Source organism: Hemiscyllium ocellatum, chromosome 25 (genome assembly GCF_020745735.1).
Source record: "Hemiscyllium ocellatum isolate sHemOce1 chromosome 25, sHemOce1.pat.X.cur, whole genome shotgun sequence".
Taxonomy (NCBI): domain Eukaryota; kingdom Metazoa; phylum Chordata; class Chondrichthyes; order Orectolobiformes; family Hemiscylliidae; genus Hemiscyllium; species Hemiscyllium ocellatum.
The window spans coordinates 670,996-692,760 of NC_083425.1; the positions used below are offsets into that span (position 1 = coordinate 670,996).

A 21,765-nucleotide genomic window follows, 5' to 3' on the forward strand; every position below is an offset into this window, starting at 1 on the left:
ATGTCAGGCGTGGAGATCAGCAAGTTACAGGAATGAGGGAAACAGTGGCACAAAATGGTGACAATGGGCCAGAACCATGAGGTTTAAAGGGAGTGGGTGAGAATATTGCCAAAGCGCTCTCAGTTCAGGAACGGTTGGAATAAATGGGAAAGATTAGATTACTTACAGTGTGGAAACAGGCCCTTCGGCCCAACAAGTCCACACCGACCCGCCGAAGCGCAACCCACCCATACCCCTACATTTACCCCTTACCTAACACTGCGGGCAATTTAGCATGGCCAATTCACCTGACCCGCACATCTTTGGGCTGTGGGAGGAAACCGGAGCACCCGGAGGAAACCCACGCAGACACGGGGAGAACGTGCAAACTCCACACAGACAGTCGCCTGAGGCGGGAATTGAACCCAGGTCTCTGGTGCTGTGAAGCAGCAGTGCTAACCACTGTGCCACCATGCCGCAGTTCTGGAAATAACTGCCATTGATGAAGCAAGCAGAGTGGGATCCCAGGGAATTACACAGCATTGGGCCCATTGTCTGTGGGTGGGTAATGATACAGGGGTAGGGCTAGGGTGACACTGAGAGTGTGGGGGGTGGGGAGGGAGGTGGGTCACTGAGGGGGTCAGCGACCGTCAGAGGTCACAGAGGGTCAGGGGTCAGTGCCCACATCCCCATTGTCTGTGGGTGGGTAATGATACAGGGGTAGGGCTAGGGTGACACTGAGAGTGTGGGGGAGGTCACTGAGGGTCAGGGGTCACAGAGGTCACTGAGGGGGTCAGTGCCCCCAGTTGTTTTTCCAGAAGGTCATGGATCCAACGTCCCGGGAGCGCGCCCCTCCGCCCGCGGGTGCTGGAGGCGAGCCGGCTGCAGTGCCGGGAGCGCGCCTTGCGGAATGGGAGTGTGTCGGGAGCGCGCCTTGCGGAATGGGAGTGTGTCGGGAGCGCGCTTTACGGAGCGGGTGCGTGCCGAGAGCGTGCCTTGCGGAGCCTGAGTGTGTCGGGAGCGCGCCTTGCGGAGCGGGCGAGTGCCGGGAGCGCGCCTTGCGGAGCGGGAGTGTGTCGGGAGCGCGCGGCGATGGGGTCTCTGAGCAGCCGCCAGGACGCGGGTGTGGAGGATGTGGAGGTGCCGCCGGCTGCGGTTTATCGATACCCCCCGAAATCCGGTAAGACCCGGGGACCGGACACCACCGAGAATCCGCAACCCGCACCGGGAATCCGCAACCCGCACCGGGAACCCGCACCGGGAATCCGCACCCCGCACCGGGAACCGGAGAGTAACGGTGCTGGGGGAGGGGTGTGTGTATGTGTGTGTGTGGGAGTGTGGGTATGTTTGTGTGTGTGTGTGTGTGTGTGGGGGGGTGTTTGAGGGTGTTTGTGTGTGTGTGTGTGGGGGGGGTGTTTGAGGGTGTTTGTGTGTGTGTGTGGGGGTGTGGGTATGTGTGTGTGTGGGTATGTGTATGTGTGTGTGGGGGGGGGTGTTTGAGGGTGTTTGTGTGTGTGTGTGTGTGTGTGGGGGTGTTTGAGGGTGTTTGTGTGTGTGTGTGGGGGGGGGTGTTTGAGGGTGTTTGTGTGTGTGTGTGTGGGTATGTGTATGTGTGTGTGGGGGGGTGTTTGTGTGTGTGTGTGTGTGTGGGGGGGGTGTTTGAGGGTGTTTGTGTGTGTGTGTGGGTATGTGTATGTGTGTGTGGGGGGGGTGTTTGAGGGTGTTTGTGTGTGTGTGTGTGTGTGTGTGTGTGGGGGTGTTTGAGGGTGTTTGTGTGTGTGTGTGTGGGGGGGGGTGTTTGAGGGTGTTTGTGTGTGTGTGTGTGGGGGGGGGTGTTTGAGGGTGTTTGTGTGTGTGTGTGTTGGGGGGGGGTGTTATCTGGTGATGGGTGACTGAGTTGATCCCCTCCACTCCCCGGGGAGCGGGTGGTGATGGTGACGCAGAGACTGAGCAACAACAATCCCCATCAGCTCTGGGTAACACACTGGGAACCAGGTCACTAGGCAAATAGATAACCAGACAGATAACACAGCAACTAGATAACTACATAACCCACTAGATAACAGATCAACTAGATAACCAACTAGAATACCAATTAGATAACACACTAACTACATAACCAGCTGGATAACAGACCACTCTAGACTGGGTACTGTCTAATGAGAAAGAAGTAATTGGCAGTTGATTCCTGTGAGGCCCCTTTGGGGATGAGTGACCGTAATACGATCAAACGCTTCATCAGGATGGAGAATGATGTGGTTGATTCTAAGATTAGGATCCTGAGTCTAAACAGAGGACATGGCGATGAGCTGAGCCTTGAGTTGGTTTGATACATTGCAGAATATTACTTAGAGATACCAGTGGACAGGCAATGGCAGTCATCAGAGAGCGTGTGGGTGAACACACCCCAGGCAAAGGTACATGGAGAATATAGCCAAACGCAGGCTGACAAGGGAAATGAGGAAATGTTAGCTAAAAATAGCAACAGACCTGAGCACGGGGAGTAGCTGAGAATTAAGCAAAGTAGGACAGAGGGATTGATTAAGTAAAGGAAGATAGAGTAAGCTTCCATAGGTGTGTGAAGAGAAAAATATTTGTGAGGACCCATGTCGGTCCCTTAGTCAGAAACAAGGGAATTTATGTTGGGAACAAAGCAATAGCTGACCAACTAAATACTTTTGGTTCTGTGCTCACAAAGGAGAACACAAATGACAGACCTTAAATATTGAGGAAGACAAAGTTTAGTGAGAGTGAGGAGTATTAGTAGCGAAATGGTGTTGGGGAAATTGGTGGGATTGAAGGCTAATGAATCCCCATGGAAATTCCTGGGGCCTGGATATTCTCTATCACAGAGTATTTAAGGAACTGGCCCTAGAAGTAGTGAAAGAATGTTCCAAGATTCTCTAGGGTCTGGACTAGCTCCTACAGATTAGAGAATAGGCAAGATAACCCAGTATTTAAAAAGGAAAGTAGGGAGAGCATTGGGAGTAATAGACCCATCAGCCTGGCATCATTAGTAGGGAAAATGTTAGAGTCCATTGTAAAAGATTTAAAAGCAGAGTAGTTGGAAAGAGGACTGGACTGAGTCTGTCCAGATTTACGAAAGTGAAATGCTTCACAAATCGATGGGAATTCTCTGAAGATGTAACGAGTAGAGTTGATGTGGGGGAACCAGTGGATGTGGTTTATTTGGACTTTCTAAAGGCTTTTGACAAAGTCTCCCAGAAGAGATGACTGTGTAAAATAAAAGTACGTGGGATTGGGTAGAGTAATAAACTGGATAGAGAACTGGCTAGCAGACAGGGAACAGAGAGTGGGAATAAATGGGTCATTTTTTTGAATGATGAGCAGTAATTAGTGAGGTACTGCAGGGATCAGTGCTCAGACCCCAGCTACTTCACAACATATAATACTGATTTAGTCGAGGGAACCGAATTTACTATCTCCAAGTTTGCAGATAACACAAAGCTGGGTGGGAGGTTGAGCTGTGAGGAAAATACAGAGATGTTGCAGTGTGATTGGACAGGCTGAAGGAGAGGGCAGATGCATGGCAGATGTAACATAATATGGATAAATGTGAGATTATCCACTTCAGTAGCAAAAACAGGAAGGCAGATTATTATCTGAATGGCTTTAAGTTGGAAAGGGTGCAAGGATACCTGTGTGTCCTAATGGACTGGTCACTGAAGGTCAGCAGGCAGTGAAGAAAACAGATGGTACACTGGTCTTTCCAGGATACAGGAGAGGATTCAGGTCCACGCGCAGGAATGGCTTGTTGCAATTATACAGGACCGTGGTGAGACCACACCTGGAATCTTGTGTGCGTTTCAGGTCTCTTTCTCTGAGGAAGGGTGTCCTGGTGATGGAGGGACTGCAGTGAACGATTCCCAAACTGATCCCTGGGATGGCAGCACTGACCTAATGAGGAGAGACTGGAACAGTTCGGATTATACTGACTGAGGTTTAGAAGGATGAGGAGGGATCTAACTGAATCCTGTAAAATTCTGACAGAGCTCGACAGGGTAGAAGCAGGAAGGTTGTTCCTTATCTTGGGGGGATCCAGAGTGAGGCGCACAGTCTCAGGATTGAGGGTAAACCATTTAGGACTGAGATGATGAGAATATCTTCACCCAGAAAGCAGGGCGCCTGTGGGATTCACTAGCATGGAAAGCTGCCCAGGCTACACTATGCCTGATTTCAAGAAGGAGTTAGACACAGCACTTGGGGCTAAAGGGATCAAAGGAACTGTGGGAAAGATGGGACCAGAATATTGAGTTGGATAATCAGGCAATATCTCAGTGAATGGTGGAGCAGGTGTGTCGGGCTGAATGGCCTGTTCCTACTCTCGATGTTCAATGACAGGGATGCATGGAGCAGGATTAAATACATTATATAACCAGGAGATCATTAACACCAACCAAGAGAAATTTGCTTTTTCTCTGTCAAATTAATACTAAAGAATATAAGCGAGGAACTAAATACCATCACCATCAATAAAGAAGTTTTATGAGACAAATTAATGGTGTTACAGGCAGATAAGTCCCCTGTCCCAGACAGCTTGCATCCTACCATCCGAAATGAAGTAGCTACACAGATAGTGGATGCAGTGGTTATAATTTTCCAAAAGTCCTTGGACTCTGGAGAAGTACCATGGTTTGGAAAATTGCTCATGTGACACCCCTATTCCAAAATACTGATACTTCTAGCTATATTAGCCTAAAATCTATTATTGGGCAATTATTTAGGAGGCAATAGAAGAGCATTGGAAAATCAAATCTCATCAAGCAGAATCATCATGGTTTCATTAAATCTATCACGTCTGACCAGTGTATTAGAGTTTTCAAGGAAGATTCAACCAGGCTGGATAGAGGGAAACTAGGAGATGTAATTGCATTTGGACTTCCAGAAAGAATTTGATAAGGTACCTCACAAAAGGTTAAGGTATAAGGTGAGAAAACGGGGTGGGGGTGGGGCAGTGAGAAGTGACCGAGGAGGAGTCTGGGAGAGTTTTTCCATCCTCCCAGCAGCAGGCAAAGGGAGGCACACTCTGGTGGGAGCAGCTGTGAGGTCAAAGTGCAGGCTTTGTTCTGTGTTGAGCTTGCTGAAGAGGGGGTGGGCAGCAGTGAATTACAGTGAGGTATGGTCCTTCCCTCTCCTTTAATCCAATAGTTACTCTAGAGATAGTAATGGCATTTACTGGAGTGGTCTGCTCCTCCAGTGATATACGGGAGATCAGAAGATCAAATGTTCCTGACAACAATATCTGCAGGAACAATGTCCACCTCAGACTGTATGGATCAGTTACAGCAGCAGACTCACTGAGGAGCAACCAGGTAGCTTAAGGCTTTATTGATAGGCGTTTGAGGGAAACGGTCACACCAAAGTTCAGCCAGACCACCAGGAGGAGCAAAGCAGGCAGTGCAGCATTCCCCTGTGGCTATTACCCTTTCCAACAGGGATACCATTTTGGATACTGCTGGGTGGGATGATCTCTCAATGGAATAGTAGCACAGATCAGTGGCACCGTGATTGGCTATGTTGAACTGCAGGGAGGGTCAGTGTGTAGGCAAGCGGTAGTGATAGGGGACTCTATAGTTAGGAACACAAATAGGTGTTACTATGGACATGAGAAAGACTCCAGAATGGTGTGTTGCCTCCCTGGTGCCAGAGTCAAGGATGTCTCTGAGCGGGTACAAGATATTCTGAAAGGGGAGGGAGAACTGACAGAGGTTCAGGTCTATATTGGTACCAATGACACAGGCAGGAAGAGAGATGATTTACTGTAAAGAGAGTTTAGGGAGTTAGGCAGGCAGTTGAAAAGCAGGACCTCGAGGCTGTAATGACTGTGAGAAAGTGAGGACTGCAAATGGGCTTCCTGTACTGCTGAATCAGCCCTATCAGCATTCCGCAGAGATCACTCCCTCCGCGACTCCCCTCACCCTCCACTCTCGGCACCTTCCCCTGCCACCACAAGAGGTGTAAAACTGCACCCTCACCTCCATCCAAGGCCCCAAAGGATTCTTCCACATCCAACAGAGATTTTCCTGCACATCCAAACATCTCATTTACCATGTCCCTTATTCTCGATGCGGTCTCCTCTACGGTGGGGAGACAGGACACCAACTCGCAGAGCATTTCAGGGAAAATCCCCAGGACACATGCACTAAACAACCCCACCGCCCTCCCCTCCTACTCTGCCAAGGACATGCAAGCCCTGGGCCTCTTCCACCACCAAATCCAAGCCACCAGGTGCCTGGAGGAGGAACACCTCACCTCTGCCTTGGCTCCAACCACACGGGATCAATGTTGATTTCTCCAGTTTCTTCATCTCCCTTCCCCCACCTCCCCCAACCTTATCCCAGTTCCAACCTTCCAACTTGCCACTGCCCTCTTGAACTGTCCTACCTGCCCAACTTCCTTCCCACCAATCCGCTCCACCCTCCAGTCTGACCTATCACCATCACCCACCCACCCCCCCCACCTGCATTTACAATCACCTTCCCAGCTACCTCCCCCTGCGCCCCACCCCCGCCTTCCTATTTATCTCTCAGCCCCCTTGCCCCCACCACATTCCTTATGCCCAAAACATCGACTCTCCTGCTCCTCGGATGCTGCCTGAGCTTTGATTCTAGGATTGTACTCTCAGGATTCCTCTCTGTGCTGCAATATTAGGAGCAAGAGGATAGCTGGGGAAAGGGTAGGTCCACCTAAGGCCAAGGGAGGGAATTACATGTGGAGCAGAGGAATTGGGTGAGTCCTTAATGAAAATTTTGCATTAGTATTCACCAAAGCAGAGAGCATGGATGATGGTACGGTCAGGGAGCGGTATGCTGATATTTTGGGGCACGTCACTATCAAAGAGGAGGTGGTGTTGGGTGTCTTGAAAATCATTAAAGACCGATAAGTCTCCAGGGCCTAAAGGGAGGCAATGGAGGAGATTGCTGGAGACTTGACAGAGATCTTTGCATCCTCTTTAGCCTCAGGCGAGGTCCCAGAGACTGGAGAATCACCAGTTCAGTTCCATTGATTAAGGACAACAGGGAGAGTAGGTGATTATAGGGCTGTCAGCCTTACAGCAGGAGGAGGGAAGATTCTGAAGGACATACTTACTCACATTTGGGAAAAATGGACTTGGAGGTAGTCAGTGTGGCTTTATGTGAGGGGCGGCTTGTCACACAAATCAGCTTTTTTTAAAGGAAGGGACAAATCTGATGGATTTTTAAAAAGTGTATTCACGTGTGGCATGTGGGGTCTCTGGCTGGGCAGTATTTAGTGCCTGTCCCCAGCTGCCCTTGAATGGAATGGAATGGCTGACTAGGCCGTTTCAGAGAGCGACTGAGAGTTACCCACAATGCTGTGGGCCTGGAGTTATGTGCAAGGCCAGACCAGGTAAGGATGGCAGATTCCCTTCTCTGAAGGACATTAATGAACCAGATGGGTTTTTATGACAATGGGCAAACGTTCCAGGAGTAGTTTCTGAATTATGTGCTTTTAACAAAACTCTTGAATTTAAATTCTTCCCTTTGCCATGGTGGGATTCAAAGCAGGCCCCCCTGAACATTCCCTGGGGTCTCTGGGATAACGGTCTGGCGATGATACCTCTGGGCCATTGCTCCTCTGAAGGTTCGGGCAGTGGGTGATGCCTGCAGGGACTTTACTGAAGCATTTAAAAAGGTCCCTCATGGACGGCTCATCCAGAACGGGAAGGAACAGAGAATCCATTGAGTGCTGGTGTGGCAGCTACAAAACTGGCTTACTCCCAGAGCACAGAGGGGAGATACACTTGGTCACAGAGCCCAGAGGGGAGATACACTTGGTCACAGAGCCCAGAGGGGAGATACACTTGGTCACAGAGCACAGAGGGAGCTACACTTGGTCCCAGAGCACAGAGGGAGGACTACACTTGGTCACAGAGCCCAGAGGGGAGATACACTTGGTCACAGAGCCCAGAGGGGAGATACACTTGGTCACAGAGCACAGAGGGGAGACTAGGTGGTTTTGCGGGGGCGACAGAGACTCACGTTTGGTATGTTGCCTCCCAGGTGCAAGGGTACGTGATGTCTCTGATCGTGTTTTCTGGGTCCTTAATGGGGAGGGGGAGCAGCCCCAGATCGTGGTCCACGTTGGCACCAACGACATAGGTAGGAAGAGGGATGAGGATGTTAGGCTGGCTTTCAGGGAGCTAGGTTGGAAGCTCAGAGCTAGAACGAACAGAGTTGTTGTCTCTGGTTTGTTACCCGTGCCACGTGATAGAGAGTCGAGGAATAGGGAGAGAGAACAGTTAAATGCGTGGCTACAGAGATGGTGCAGGAGGGAGGGATTCCGGTTTCTGGACAACTGGGGTTCTTTCTGGGGAAGGTGGGACCTCTATAAACAGGATGGTCTACACCTGAACCTGAGGGGCACCAGCATCCTTGGGGGGAGGTTTGCTAGTGCTCTTTGGGAGGGTTTAAACTAACTCTGCAGGGGCATAGGAACCTAGACTGTAGCTTTAGGGTGCAGGACCTGGAGTGTAGGGAGGTTAGGAACGTGGCATCAATCTCGAAGGAGGGTGCCTGTAAACAGGAAGGTGGCTTGAAGTGTGTATACTTCAATGCCAGAAGTATAAGAAATAAGGTAGGTGACCTTGCAGCGTGTTGGTACCTGGGACTTCAATGTTGTGGCCATTACAGAGACGTGGGTACAACAGGGACAGGATTGGCTGTTGCAGGTTCCAGGGTTTAAATGTTTTAGTAGGGTCAGAGGTGGGGGTAAAAGAGGGGGAGGTGTGGCATTGCTTGTCAAAGATAGTATTACAGCGGTGGAAAGGACGATGGAGGAAGACTTGCCATCTGAGGTAGTTTGGGCTGAAGTTAGGAATAGGAAAGGTGAGGTCACCCTGTTAGGAGTTTTCTACAGGCCTCCTAATAGTCCTGGAGACGTAGAGGAAAGTATTGCGAGGATGATTCAGGAGAAGAGTGAAAGTAGTAGGGTGGTTGTTATGGGGGACTTTAACTTCCCAGATATTGACTGGGAAAGCTATAGCTCGAGTTCATTAGATGGGTCAGTGTTTGTCCAATGTGTGCAGGAGGGTTTCCTGACACAATATGTAGACAGGCCAACAAGAGGTGAGGCTATACTGGATTTGGTTCTGGGTAACGAACCAGGCCAGGTGTTAGACTTGGAGGTAGGTGAGCACTTTAGTGACAGTGACCACAATTCGGTGACTTTTACTCTAGTGATGGAGAGGGATAAGTGTGCACTGCAGGGCAAGAGTTATAGCTGGGGGCAGGGAAATTATGATGCGGTGAGGCATGACTTAGGATGTGTGGATTGGAAAAACAGGCTTCAAGGGAAGAACACAAATGATATGTGGGGATTGTTCAAGGAACAGCTGATGGGTGTCCTTGATAAGTATGTACCAGTCAGGCAGGGAGGAAAGGGTCTTGTGAGGGAGCCGTGGTTTAACAAGGAATTGGAATCCCTTGTGAAAGGGAAGAGGGCGGCCTATGTAAGGATGAGGCGTGAAGGTTCAGTTGGGGCGATTGAGAGTTGTAAGGTAGCCAGGAAGGATCTAAAGAGAGAGCTAAGAGCAGCGAGAAGGGGACATGAAAAGTCCTTAGTTGGTACGATTAGGGAAAACCCAAAGGCTTTCTATAGGTATGTCAGGAATAAAAGGATGACTAGGGTAGGTATCGGTCCAGTCAAGGATAGTAGTGGGAAGTTGTGCGTGGAGGCGGAGGAGATTGGAGAGATACTAAATCAATACTTTTCGTCAGTATTCACTCAGGAACAGGACACTGCTGATGTGAATATTGAGTCACAAGTGAGTAGAATGGATGGCCTTGAGGTATGTAGGGAAGAGGTCTGGGGAATACTGGATAGGGTGAAAATAGATAAGTCCCCTGGGCCTGATGGCATTTATCCTAGGATCCTCTGGGAAGCTAGGGAGGAAATAGCGGAGCCTTTGGCCTTGATTTCTATGTCTTCGTTGTCTACAGGAATAGTGCCAGAAGACTGGAGGATAGCGAATGTGGTCCTCTTGTTCAAGAAGGGGAGTAGGGATAGCCCTAGTAACTATAGGCCAGTGAGTCTCACTTCTGTTGTGGGCAAAGTCTTAGAGATAATTGTAAGGGATAGGATTTATGAACATCTGGATAGGAATAATGTGATCAAGGATAGTCAGCATGGTTTTGTGAAGGGCAGGTCGTGCCTCACAAACCTTATTGAGTTCTTTGAGAAGGTGACCAAGGAGGTGGACGAGGGTAAAGCAGTAGATGTGGTGTATATGGATCTTAGTAAGGCGTTCGATATGGTTCCCCATGGTAGGCTACTGCAAAAAATACGGAGATATGGCATTGAGGGTGCATTAGAGGTTTGGATTAGGAATTGGCTGGCTGGAAGGAGACAGAGGGTAGTAGTTGATGGTAAAGGTTCATCTTGGAGTGCAGTTACTAGCGGTGTTCCGCAAGGATCTGTTTTGGGACCATTGCTGTTTGTCATTTTTATAAATGACCTAGAGGAGGGGCTTGAAGGCTGGGTGAGCAAGTTTGCGGATGACACGAAAGTCGGTGGAGTTGTGGTCAGCGAAGAAGGATGTGGCAGGTTACAGCAGGATATAGATAAGTTGTAGAGCTGGGCAGAAAGGTGGCAAATGGAGTTCAATGTAGCCAAGTGTGAAGTCATTCACTTTGGTAGGAGTAACAAGAAGATGAATTACTGGGCTAATGGTAGGCTGCTTAGTAGTGTGGATGAGCAGAGGGATCTCGGTGTCCATGTACACAGATCTCTGAAAGTTGCCACCCAGGTAAATAGTGCTGTGAAGAAGGCATATGGTGTACTGGGCTTTATTGGTAGAGGAATTGAGTTCCGGAGTCCTGAGGTCATGTTGCAGTTGTATAAGACTCTGGTGAGGCCTCATCTGGAGTATTGTGTGCAGTTTTGGTCACCATACTATAGGAAAGAAGTGGAGGCATTGGAACGGGTGCAGAGGAGGTTTACCAGGATGTTGCCTGGTATGGTAGGAAGATCGTATGAGGAAAGGCTGAGGCACTTGGGGCTGTTCTCATTGGAGAAAAGAAGGTTTAGGGGAGATTTGATAGAGGTGTACAAGATGATTAGGGGTTTAGATAGGGTTGACAGTGAGAACCTTTTTCCGCTAATGGAGTCAGCTGTTACAAGGGGACACAGCTTTAAATTAAGGGGAGGTAGGTATAGGACAGATGTTAGGGGTAGATTCTTTACTCAGCGGGTTGTGAGTTCATGGAATACCCTGCCAGTAGCAGTGGTGAACTCTCCCTCTTTATGGTCATTTAAGCGGGCATTGGATAAACATATGGAGGTTATTGGGCTAGTGTAGGTTAGGTAGGCTTCGGTCGGCGCAACATCGAGGGCCGAAGGGCCTGTACTGCGCTGTATTTTTCTATGTTCTATGTTCTACACTTGGTCAGAGAGCACAGAGGGTTAGTTGTGGAGGTGTGGATCTGTCACCCGTGATATTCCACGGGGATCAGTGCTGAGATTCCTGTTTTTTACACTTAATGTAAATGATTTGGATGGAAATGTTGTTGGACTGCTCAGTAAGATTGCAGATTACATGACAATTGGTGGTGGTGTACCGAGTGAGGAAGGGTTACAAAGATCACGGCAGCATATCGATCAGCTGAAGGTTAGCCAGGCAAATGAAAGCTGGGACAGATTATTTTCAGGTATCTGATTGGCATGGACACGGTGGGAGGGAAAGATGGTGTGCTGGGTGAGGAGGGGGAGACTGTGAGGGGGGATGACTGTGAGGGGGGATGACAGTGAGGGAGGGGGAGGGGCAGTGAGGGGGGGACGGTGAGGGGTGAGATGTGGGAGGGGAAAGAGATTGTGAGGGAGACGGTGAGGTGGTTGACAGTGTGGGGGAGACGCTGAAGGTAGGGGAGATGTTGAGGGAGTGGGAGACAGTGCGGGAGGGGGAGATGGTGAGGGGTGAGATGTGGGAGGGGAGAGACGGTGAAGGAGGGGGAGATGGTGAGGGCGGGGGAGACGGTGAGGGCGGGGGAGACGGTGAAGGGGGGACAGTGGGGTGGGGAGGGACGTTGAGGGGGAGATGCTGAGAGTGGGGCAGATGGTGAGGGAGTGGGAGATGGTGCAGGGGGGATGGTGAGGGTTGAGATGTGGGAGGGGAGAGATGGTGAGGGAGGGGGAGACGGTTAGGGGGAGACGGTGAAGGGGGGACAGTGGGGGTGGGGAGGGATGTTGAGGGGCAGACACTGAGGGCGGGGCAGACAGTGAGGGAGTGGGAGACGGTGCGGGGAGGGAGGGAGGGGGAGACGGTGGGGGAAGATGGTGAGGGGGGAGACGGTGAGGGAGGGGGACGTGGTGGGGGGGTACGGTGAGGGAAGGGGGTTCGGTGATGGTGGGGGAGGGGGAGTCACTGAGGGAGGGGGGACGGTGAGAACAAAGTGAACAAAGAAAATTTAAGGCACGGGAACAGGCCCTTCGGCCCTTCAAGCCTGAGCCGATCCAAATCCACTGTCTAAACCTATCGCCCAGGCCTAAGCATCTGTATCCCTCTGCTCCCCACCTACTCATGCATCTGTCCAGACGCATCTTAAATGAATCTACCGTGCCTGCCTCTACTACCTCTGCTGGCAACGCGTTCCAGGTACCTACCACCCTCTGTGTGAAGTACTTGCTGCGTGTATCCCCCTTAAACTTTCCACCTCTCACCTTGAAAGCGTGACCTCTCACCCTGGGAAAAAGCTTGTCTCTATCCACCCTGTCTATACCCTTCATGATTTTGTAAACCTCAGTCAGGTCCCCCCTCAATCTCCTTTTTTCTAATGAAAACAATCCTAACCTACTCAACCTCTCTTCATAGCTAGCACCTTCCATACCAGGCAACATCCTCGTAAACCTTCTCTGCACCCTCTCCAAAGCATCCACATCCTTTTGGTAATGTGGCGACCAGAACTGTACACAGTATTCTAAATGCAGCCAAACCAATGTCTTGTACAATTTTAACATGACCTGCCAGCTCTTATACTCAATATCCCGTCCAATGAAGGCAAGTATACTATATGCCTTCTTGACCACTCTATCCACCTGTGCAGCCACCTTCAGGGTACAATGGACCTGCACTCCCAGATCTTTCTGCTCATCAACTTTTCCCAAGGCTCTTCCATTTACAGTATAGTTCACTCTAGAATTAGACTTCCCAAATGCATCACCTCACATTTGCCTGGATTGAAACATCTGCCACTTCTCCACCCAACTCTCCAGTCTATCTGTATCCTCCTGTGTTCTCTGACAGTCCCTTCTGCTTTCTGTTACTCCACCAATCTTTGTGTCATCTGCAAACTTGCTGATCATACCAACAGTGCCCTCTTCCAGATCACTTATGTATATCACAAACAACAGTGGCCCCAGCACTGACCCCTGTGAGACACCCACTGGGCACCTTTCTCCATTTCAAGAAACTCCCTTCAGCTACTACTCTCTGTCTCCTGTTGCTCAACCAGTTCTTTATCCTCCTAGCTAGAACACCCTGCACACCATGTGACTTCACTTTTTTCATTAGTTTACTGTGGGGAACCTTATCAAACACCTTACTAAAGTCCATGTATATGACATCAACAGCCCTTCCTTCATCTATCAACCTGGTCACTTCCTCAAACAACTCTATTAAGTTGGGAAGGCACGATCTCCCCCGCACAAAACCATGTTGTCTATCACTGATAAGCCCATTCTTTTCCAAATATAAATAGATTTTTTCCCTCAGTACTTTCTGCAGCAACATTCCCACCGCCAACATCAGGCTCACTGATCTGTAGTTACCTGGAATATCCCTACTACCCTTCTTGTACAGGGGGACAACATTAGCAACTCTCCAGCCCTTCAGCACTTCACCTGTAATTAAGGATGCCACAAAGATATCTGTCAGGGCCCCAGCTATTTCCTCTCTCGCCTCCCTCAGCAACCTGGGATAGATCCCATCCAGTCCTGGGGATTTGTCCACCCTAATATCCTTTAGCCTACCCAACACACCTTCCCTCCTTACGTCAATGTGATCCAGAGTAAACAAACTTCTATCTCTAATCTCAACATTCATCATGTCCCTCTCCTCAGTGAACACTGATGCAAAGTAATCATTCAGAATCTCACCCATTCTCTCAGGTCCAATACACAGCCTTCCCTCATTGTCCTTTCGTGGACCAACCCATTTTTGTTACTCTCTTGCTTCTTATATAAGAACAAAAGACCTTGGGATTCTCCTTAATTCTGCTTGCTAAAGATATTTCATGACCCCTTTAAGCCCGCTTGATTCCTCGTTTAAGACTGGTCTTCCTCTTCTGATATTCCTCAAGACCCGGTCTAATCTTAGCTGCCTGGACCTTATGTACACTTCCCTTTTCCACTTGGCTAGTCCTACGATTTCTCCTATCATCCACTGTTCATGAATCTTGCCTTTCCTATCCCTTGTTTTCAATGGGACATGCCTATCCAGCACTATCTTTAACCTATCTTTGAAAGGCTCCCATATATCAAATGTGGACTTCCCTTCAAATAGCTGTGTCCAATCCACATTTCCCAGCTCCTGCCTAATTTTGATATAATTGACCTTGGCCCAGTGTAGTACTCTTCCCTTAGGGCCACTCTCTTCTTTATCTGAGTATTCTAAAACTTACAGAATTGTGATCTCTGTTCCCAAAGAAATCCCCCACCACAACTTCTACCACCTGGCCTGGCTCGTTCCCCAGTACCAGGGGAATATGGCCCCTTCCCTCGTCGGACTATTGACATACTGCTCTAGAAAACTCTCCTGGACGCTTCTTACAAATTCTACCCCATCCAGACCTCTGACGCTAAGTGTATCCCAGTCAGTGTAGGGAAAGTTAAAATCTCCCATCACCAGCACCCTGTTGCCTCCACACCTTTCCATAATCTGTTTACCTGTTTGTTCTTCTACCTCACGCTCACTGTTGGGAGGCCGGTAATACAGCCACAAATAGTGTGACTGCACCCTTATTTCTCAGTCCCACCCATAATGCCTCACTGCTCAAGTCCTCCATCGTGACCTCCTTTAGCACAGCCATGTGAGGGAGGGAGAGGTGAGGGAGGGAGGGGAGATGGTGAGGGCAGGGGAGAGGTTGTGGATGGGAGAGATGGTGAGGGAGGGGTGGGAGATTGTGAGGGAGGGGGAGACGGTGAGAGAGGGGGGAGACGGTGAGGGAGGGAGAAAGACGGTGAGGGAGGGGGAGAGACTGTGATGGAGGGGGAGATGGTGATGGAGGGGGGAGACGGTGAGGGAGGGAGAGCGACAGTGAGAGACAGTGAGGGAGGTGGAGATGATGAGGGGGTGAGAAACAGTGTGGGATATTGTGTCCATTCTCATGTTCCAGACTCTTACACATCATACCACCAATGGAAACGTGATGCTGTTCCCAAAATGGCTCAGTTTCCTTTGTCCTGCTCCCCAGAGCAATAGAGACTTTCTCAGACTTTAAAACCACAATCCGACTGTCATCAAACAGAACTTACTTTGAAAATCAATCGGCAAACCTGGTTACCGAGTGTATGCTAATTCAGAATGAGAACACTATTCTCCCTTAAATCTTACACAAGGGGAAACAGTGCTCTCTGCTTTTATCCAGAAATTCAGCTGGTGGTTCGATGGGAACAGGTCTAAAGCCCTCCGTGGCAGAACATCCTGAAATCATTGTTAACTATCAAGAAAAGCCCATCCTTACCTGGTCTGGCCGATGTGTGACTCCAGACCCAAAGCAATGTGGTTAACCACTAATTGCCCTCTGAAATGGCCCATCAAGCTATTCATTTGGATCAATCACTAGAAAGTCTCAAATGAAATGAAAATGGATAGATCACCTGGCATTGACCTCAGCGCTGTAAAAGACAACGGCAGAAACAGCCCTGTTGATCATGCATGGTCCCCCTCATTTACATCTGGGGGCTGGTGTCAACATTGGGAGAGCTGTCTCTCAGAATTGTCAAGCCACAGCCTGACATAGGAGCAAGTGAGGACTGCAGATACTGGAGATCAGAGCTGAAAAATGTGTTGCTGCAAAAGCACAGCAGGTCAGGCAGCATCCAAGGAGCAGGAGAATCCCGAAATGTCAATTCTCCTGCTCCTTGGATGCTGCCTGACCTGCTGCGCTTTTCCAGCAACACATTTTTCAACAGCCTGACATAGTCATTCTTACAGAATCAAACCTTACAGATAATACCTCAAACCCCTCCTTTACCATCCCTGGATATGTCCTATCGCACCAGCAGGATGGATCCAGCACACGTGGTGGCACAGTGGGATACAGTCGGGAGGGAGTTGCCCAGGAAGCCCTTGACATCGACTCTGGACCCCATGAAGTTTCATGGCTTCAGGTTAAACGTGGGTAAGGAAACCTCTTCCTGGTTACCACGTACCGTCCTCTTTCGGCTGATGAATCGTTACTCCTCCATGTTGAACAACACTTAGAGGAAGCACTGAGGGTAGCAAGGGGACAAAGTGTACTCTGGGTGGAGGATTACACTGTCCACCACCAAGAGTGACTCGGCAGCAGCATTACTGATCGAGCTGGTCGGGTCCTAAAGGATATAACCGCTAGACTGGGTCTGCAGCAGGCGGTGAAGGGACCAACAAGAGGAAAAGACATACCTGACCTCATCCTTACGAATCTGCCGGCTGCAGAAGCATCTGTCCATGACAGAATCGGTAAAAGTGACCACCGCACTGTCCACGTTGAGAATACCCTCCATCGTGTTGTGTGGTACTATCACCGTGCTCAATGGGACAGACTTCAAACCGATCTAGCAGCTCAGGACTGGGTACCCATGAGACGCTATGGGCCATCAACAGCAGGAGAACTGTACTCTAACACATGCAACTCTGCAACCTCATGGCCTGGGATATCCCAACTCAACGATTACTGTCAAGCCTGGGGATAAATCCTGATTCAATGGAGAGAGCAGGAAGGCATGCCAGGAGCAGCACCAGGAGTACCTGAAGGTGAGGTGTTAACCTGATGAAGCTACCAAACAGGACTGCGTGCGTGCCAAATGGCATAAACAGCCAGTGATCAACAGAGCTAAGCAATTCCACAAACAATGGATCAGATTTAAGCTCTGCAGTCCTTCCACATCCAATCAGGAAGGTGATAGACAATTACACAACTCACTGGAGGAGGCGGCTCCACAGATATCCCAACCTCAATGATGGAAGAGCCCAGCACATCAGAGCAAAAATTAAGGCTGATGCATTTGCAACAATCTTCAGTCAGAAGTGCTGAATGGATGATCTGTCTTGGGCTCCTCCAGTGATCACAGATTCCAGTCTCCAGCCAATTCTATTCACTCCGCTTGATATCAAGAAACAGTTGGAGGCACTGGATACTGCAAAGGCAATGGGCCCTGAGAACATTCCAGCAATAGGACTGAAAACGTGTGCTCCAGAACATGCTGCTCCCTGAGCCAAGCTCCTGCAGTACAGCTACAACAATGGCATCTACCCGACAATGGGGAAAATTGCCCGGGTATGTCCTGTACGCAAAAAAGCAGGACAAATCCAGCCTGGCCAGTTCCCACCCCATCAGTCTACTCTCCATCATCAGTAACATGATGGACGGTGTCAGTAACAGGGCTATCAAGCAGCACTTGCTCAGCAATAACCTGCTCAGTGACACCCAGTTTGGGTTTTGCCAGGGTCACTCAGTTCCTGGCCTCATTACAGCCTTGGGTCAAACATGGATAAAGGAGCTGAATTCCAGAGGGGTGAGGAGAGGGACAGCTCTTGATATCAAGGCCGTATTTGACTGAGTAAGGCATCAAGGAGCCCTGGCAAAACTGGAATCAATGGGTATCAGGGGCTAAACTCTCCACTGGTTTGACGCATACCTATCACACAGGAAGATGGTTGTGGTTGTTGGAGGTCAGTTACCTCAGCTCCAGGACATCTCTGCAGGAGTTCCTCAGGATAGTGTCCTAGACCCAACCATCTTCAGCTGCTTCATCAATGACCTTCCCTCTGTCATAAGGTCAGAATTAGGGATGTTCACTGATGATTGCACAATGTTCAGCCCCATTCACAACTCCTCAAATAATGAAGCAGTCTGTGGTCAAATGCAACAAGATCTGGACACTATCCAGGCTTGGGCTGACAAGTGGCGAGGAACATTCATGCTGCACAAATGCCAGGCTATGACCATCTCCAATAAGAGACAAGCTAACCACTGGCCATTGACATTCAATGTTGTTACCATCACTAAATCCCCTACTATCAACATCCTGGGAGTTATCTTTGATCAAAATTCAACTGGACTCACCACATAAACACAGAACCTACAAGAGCAGGTCAGAGGTTAGATATCCTGCATTGAGTAACTCACTTCCTGACTCCCCAAACCCTGTCCACCATCTACAAGGCCCAAGTCAGTTTGATGGAATACTCCCCACGTGCCTGGATGGGGGCAGCTCCAACAACACTCCAGAAGCCTGACACCATCCAGGACAAAGCAGCTGCTTGATTGGCACCACATCCACAAACACCCCCTCCCCCCACCATTGATGCTCAGTGTGTTTATCGACAAGATGCACTCAGAAATCCACCAAAGATCCTTAGACATCACCATCCAAACCCATGACCACTTTCATCTAGAAGGTCAAGGGCAACGGATACATGGGAACACCACCCCTTGCACATTCCCCTCCAAGTCACTCACCATCCTGACTTGGAAATATATTGCCGTTCCTTCACTGTTGTTGGGTCCAAGTCCTGGAATTCTCCCCCAAGGCCATTGTGACTGAACCCATAGCACCTGGGCTGCAGCGGTTCAAGAAGACATTCACCCCCACCTTCTCAAGTTGCAACTAGGGATGGGTAATAAAATCTGATGCCCAGTCAGTGACGCCCAGGCTCCACAAATGAGTAAAACCAAGTCAGCACAGCTCTGCAAGGGTGAGGCCTGAACAGGGCAAATTAAAACACAGTCATTGGCCATTGCTCTGAAATAAAAAGTGAGATTTGATGAATTCTCACAAGTCAGTTGGATTTCATGTTGATGAACTCAAATTACTGACAGCCATAGATTGATCATGCAAGGCCTTCATTTGGATGGAAATCAGGCTCATTCCTATGGCAGGAAAGTGATCACTGTTTACTTTTTCAATGTTTCCAAAAATAGTTAAAATAATGAGATGTGGGAACGTTATCAAGTTCACAAATACTTCAGTTGAAAGAGGATTTAAAACCTTTCAGATTTTTGAGGTATTTTCTCTTCTACCTCCTGGGATTTTAAAACAAATGTAGATTGAAGGGGTTGCTAGGTAACCATCAGTCCAGGTCCTCATAGTTTTTTCCAAAGCCTGGATTTCCTACACGTTAAGACATTAAACCACATCATTTGTCTCCCTAAAAGCTTGACTTGGTTGTTTTTCTAAACTTGAAGTGGACTTCCTGTAATCAGAGCTCGATTAACATAGACAGTGAAGTGAAGATAAAGAAATTTGTAAATGATGTCTGAACTGTTTTTAGAAGTGTGTTTTTATCATTACAGCAACATTTGACCTTGGACATTCATGAACTCAATATCTAAGGAACAGAGAGATGGGAAATTGCACCTCATGCTGGAATTGTAGAAAGGGGTTAGCTCCAAGGGAAGTTCTCCTCATTTGCTCAGTGTCCAATGAATGTCAGGATTCCTGACGTTCTGACGCACATACAAACTCCCAGTGACACTCTCTTGTGCTGGCATTCAGAGATTGATTACACTCCCAGCTTAAAACCAAGTCCCTTTCACTGGATTCTCAATGACACAGTCAGCAGAGGCTCCCCTCATAGAGCCATAGAGATGTACAGCACAGAAACAGACCCTTCGGTCCAACCCGTCCATGCCGACCAGCTATCCCAACCCAATCTAGTCCCACCTGTCAGCACTTGGCCCATATCCCTCCAAACCCTTCCTATTCATATACCCATCCAAATGCCTCTTAAATGTTGCAATTGTACCAGCCTCCACCACTCCCTCTTGCAGCTTATTCCATACACGCACTACACTCTGCGTGAAAAAGTTGCCCCTTGGGTCCCTTTTATATCTTTCCCCTCTCACCCTACATCTATGCCCTCTAGTTCTGGACACCCCCACCCCAGGGAAAAGACTTTGTCTATTTACCTTATCCATGCCCCTCATGATCTTATAAACCTCTACAAGATCACACCTCAGCCTCTGACGCTCCAGGGAAAACAGCCCCAGCCTGTTCAGCCTCTCCCTATAGCTCAAATCCTCCAACCCTGGCAACATCCTTATAAATCTTTTCTGAACCCTTTCAAGTTTCATAACATCCTTCCAATAGGAAGGAGACCAGAATTGCACGCAAAATTCTAAAAGTCACCTAACCAATGTCCTGTACAGCCGCAATATGACCTCCCAACTCCTGTACTCAGTACTCTGACCAATAAAGGAAAGCATACCAAACGCCTTCTTCACAATCCTATCTACCTACGACTCTACTTTCAAGGAGGTCTCTTTGTTCAGCAACACTGCCCAGGACCTTACCATTAAGTGTATAAGTCCTGCTAAGGTTTGCTTTCCCAAAAATACAGCACCTCGCATTTATCGAAATTAAACTTCATCTGCCACTCCTCAGCCCATTGGCCCATCTGATCAAATTTGCTAACTATATACCTCTTATGCTCACATCCAAATCATTTATATAAATGCTGAAAAGCAGTGGACCCAGCACCGATCCTTGTGGCACTCCACTGGTCACAGGCCTCCAGTCTGAAAAACAACCCTCCACCACCACCCTCTGTTTCCTACCTTTGAGCCAGTTCTGTATCCAAATGGCTAGTTCTCCCTGTATTCCATGAGATCTAACCTTGCTAACCCGTCTCCCATGGGGAACCTCGTCGAAACCCTTACTGAAGTCCATATAGATCACATCAATCCCTCTGCCCTCCTCAGTCCTCTTTGTTACTTCCTCAAAAAACTCAATCAAGTTTGTGAGACATGATTTCCCACACACAAAGCTATACTGACTATCCCTAACCAGTCCCTGCCTTTCCAAATACATGTACATCCTGTCCCTCAGGATTCCCTCCAACAACTTGCCCACCACCGAGGTCAGGCTCACTGGTCTGTAGTTCCCTGGCTTGTCCTTACCGCCCTTCTTAAACAGTGGCAGCACGTTGGCCAACCTCAAGCCTTCTGGCACCTGACCTGTGACTATAGATGAGACAAATATCTCAGCAAGAGGCCTAGCAATCACTTCCCTAGCTTCCCACAGAGTTCTAGGGTACACCTGATCAGGTCCTGGGGATTTATTCACCTTTATGTGTTTCAAGACATCCAGCACTTCTTCCTCTGTAAAACAGCCATTTTTCAAGATGTCACCATCTATTTCCCTACATTTTATATCTTCCATGTCCTTCTCACAGTAAACATTATGCAAAATACTCATTTAGTATCTCTTCCATCTCCTGCAGCTCCACACAAAAGCTACCTTGCTGGTCTTTGAGGGGCCCTATTCTCTCCCTAGTTACCCTTTTGTCCTTAATGCATTTATAAAATCCCTTTGGATTTTCTTTAACCCTATTTGCCAAAGCTATCTCATGTCCCCTTTTGGCTCTCCTGATTTCCCTCTCAAGTATACTCCTACTGCCTTTATACTCTTCTAAGGATTCACGTGATCTCTCCTGTCTATACGTGATTTTTCTTAACCAAACCCTCAATTTCTCTAATCATCCAGCATTCCCTACACCTACCAGCCTTTCCTTTCACCCTGACAGGAATATACTTTCTCTGGACTTTC

At 48.8% G+C, this 21,765-nt stretch overlaps 1 protein-coding gene across 2 annotated transcripts in view; it reads left to right on the forward strand.

Moving 5' to 3' along the window:
* Positions 1-1,071: 1,071 nt before the first annotated feature.
* Positions 1,072-21,765, forward strand: part of rnf157 (ring finger protein 157) — a 77,035-nt gene continuing 56,341 nt past the window's right edge. For both annotated transcript variants that reach the window (XM_060844647.1, XM_060844648.1), the window contains exon 1: positions 1,072-1,159. In XM_060844647.1, coding sequence (XP_060700630.1) covers positions 1,072-1,159 — 88 coding nt within the window. The remainder of the gene's footprint in view (positions 1,160-21,765) is intronic.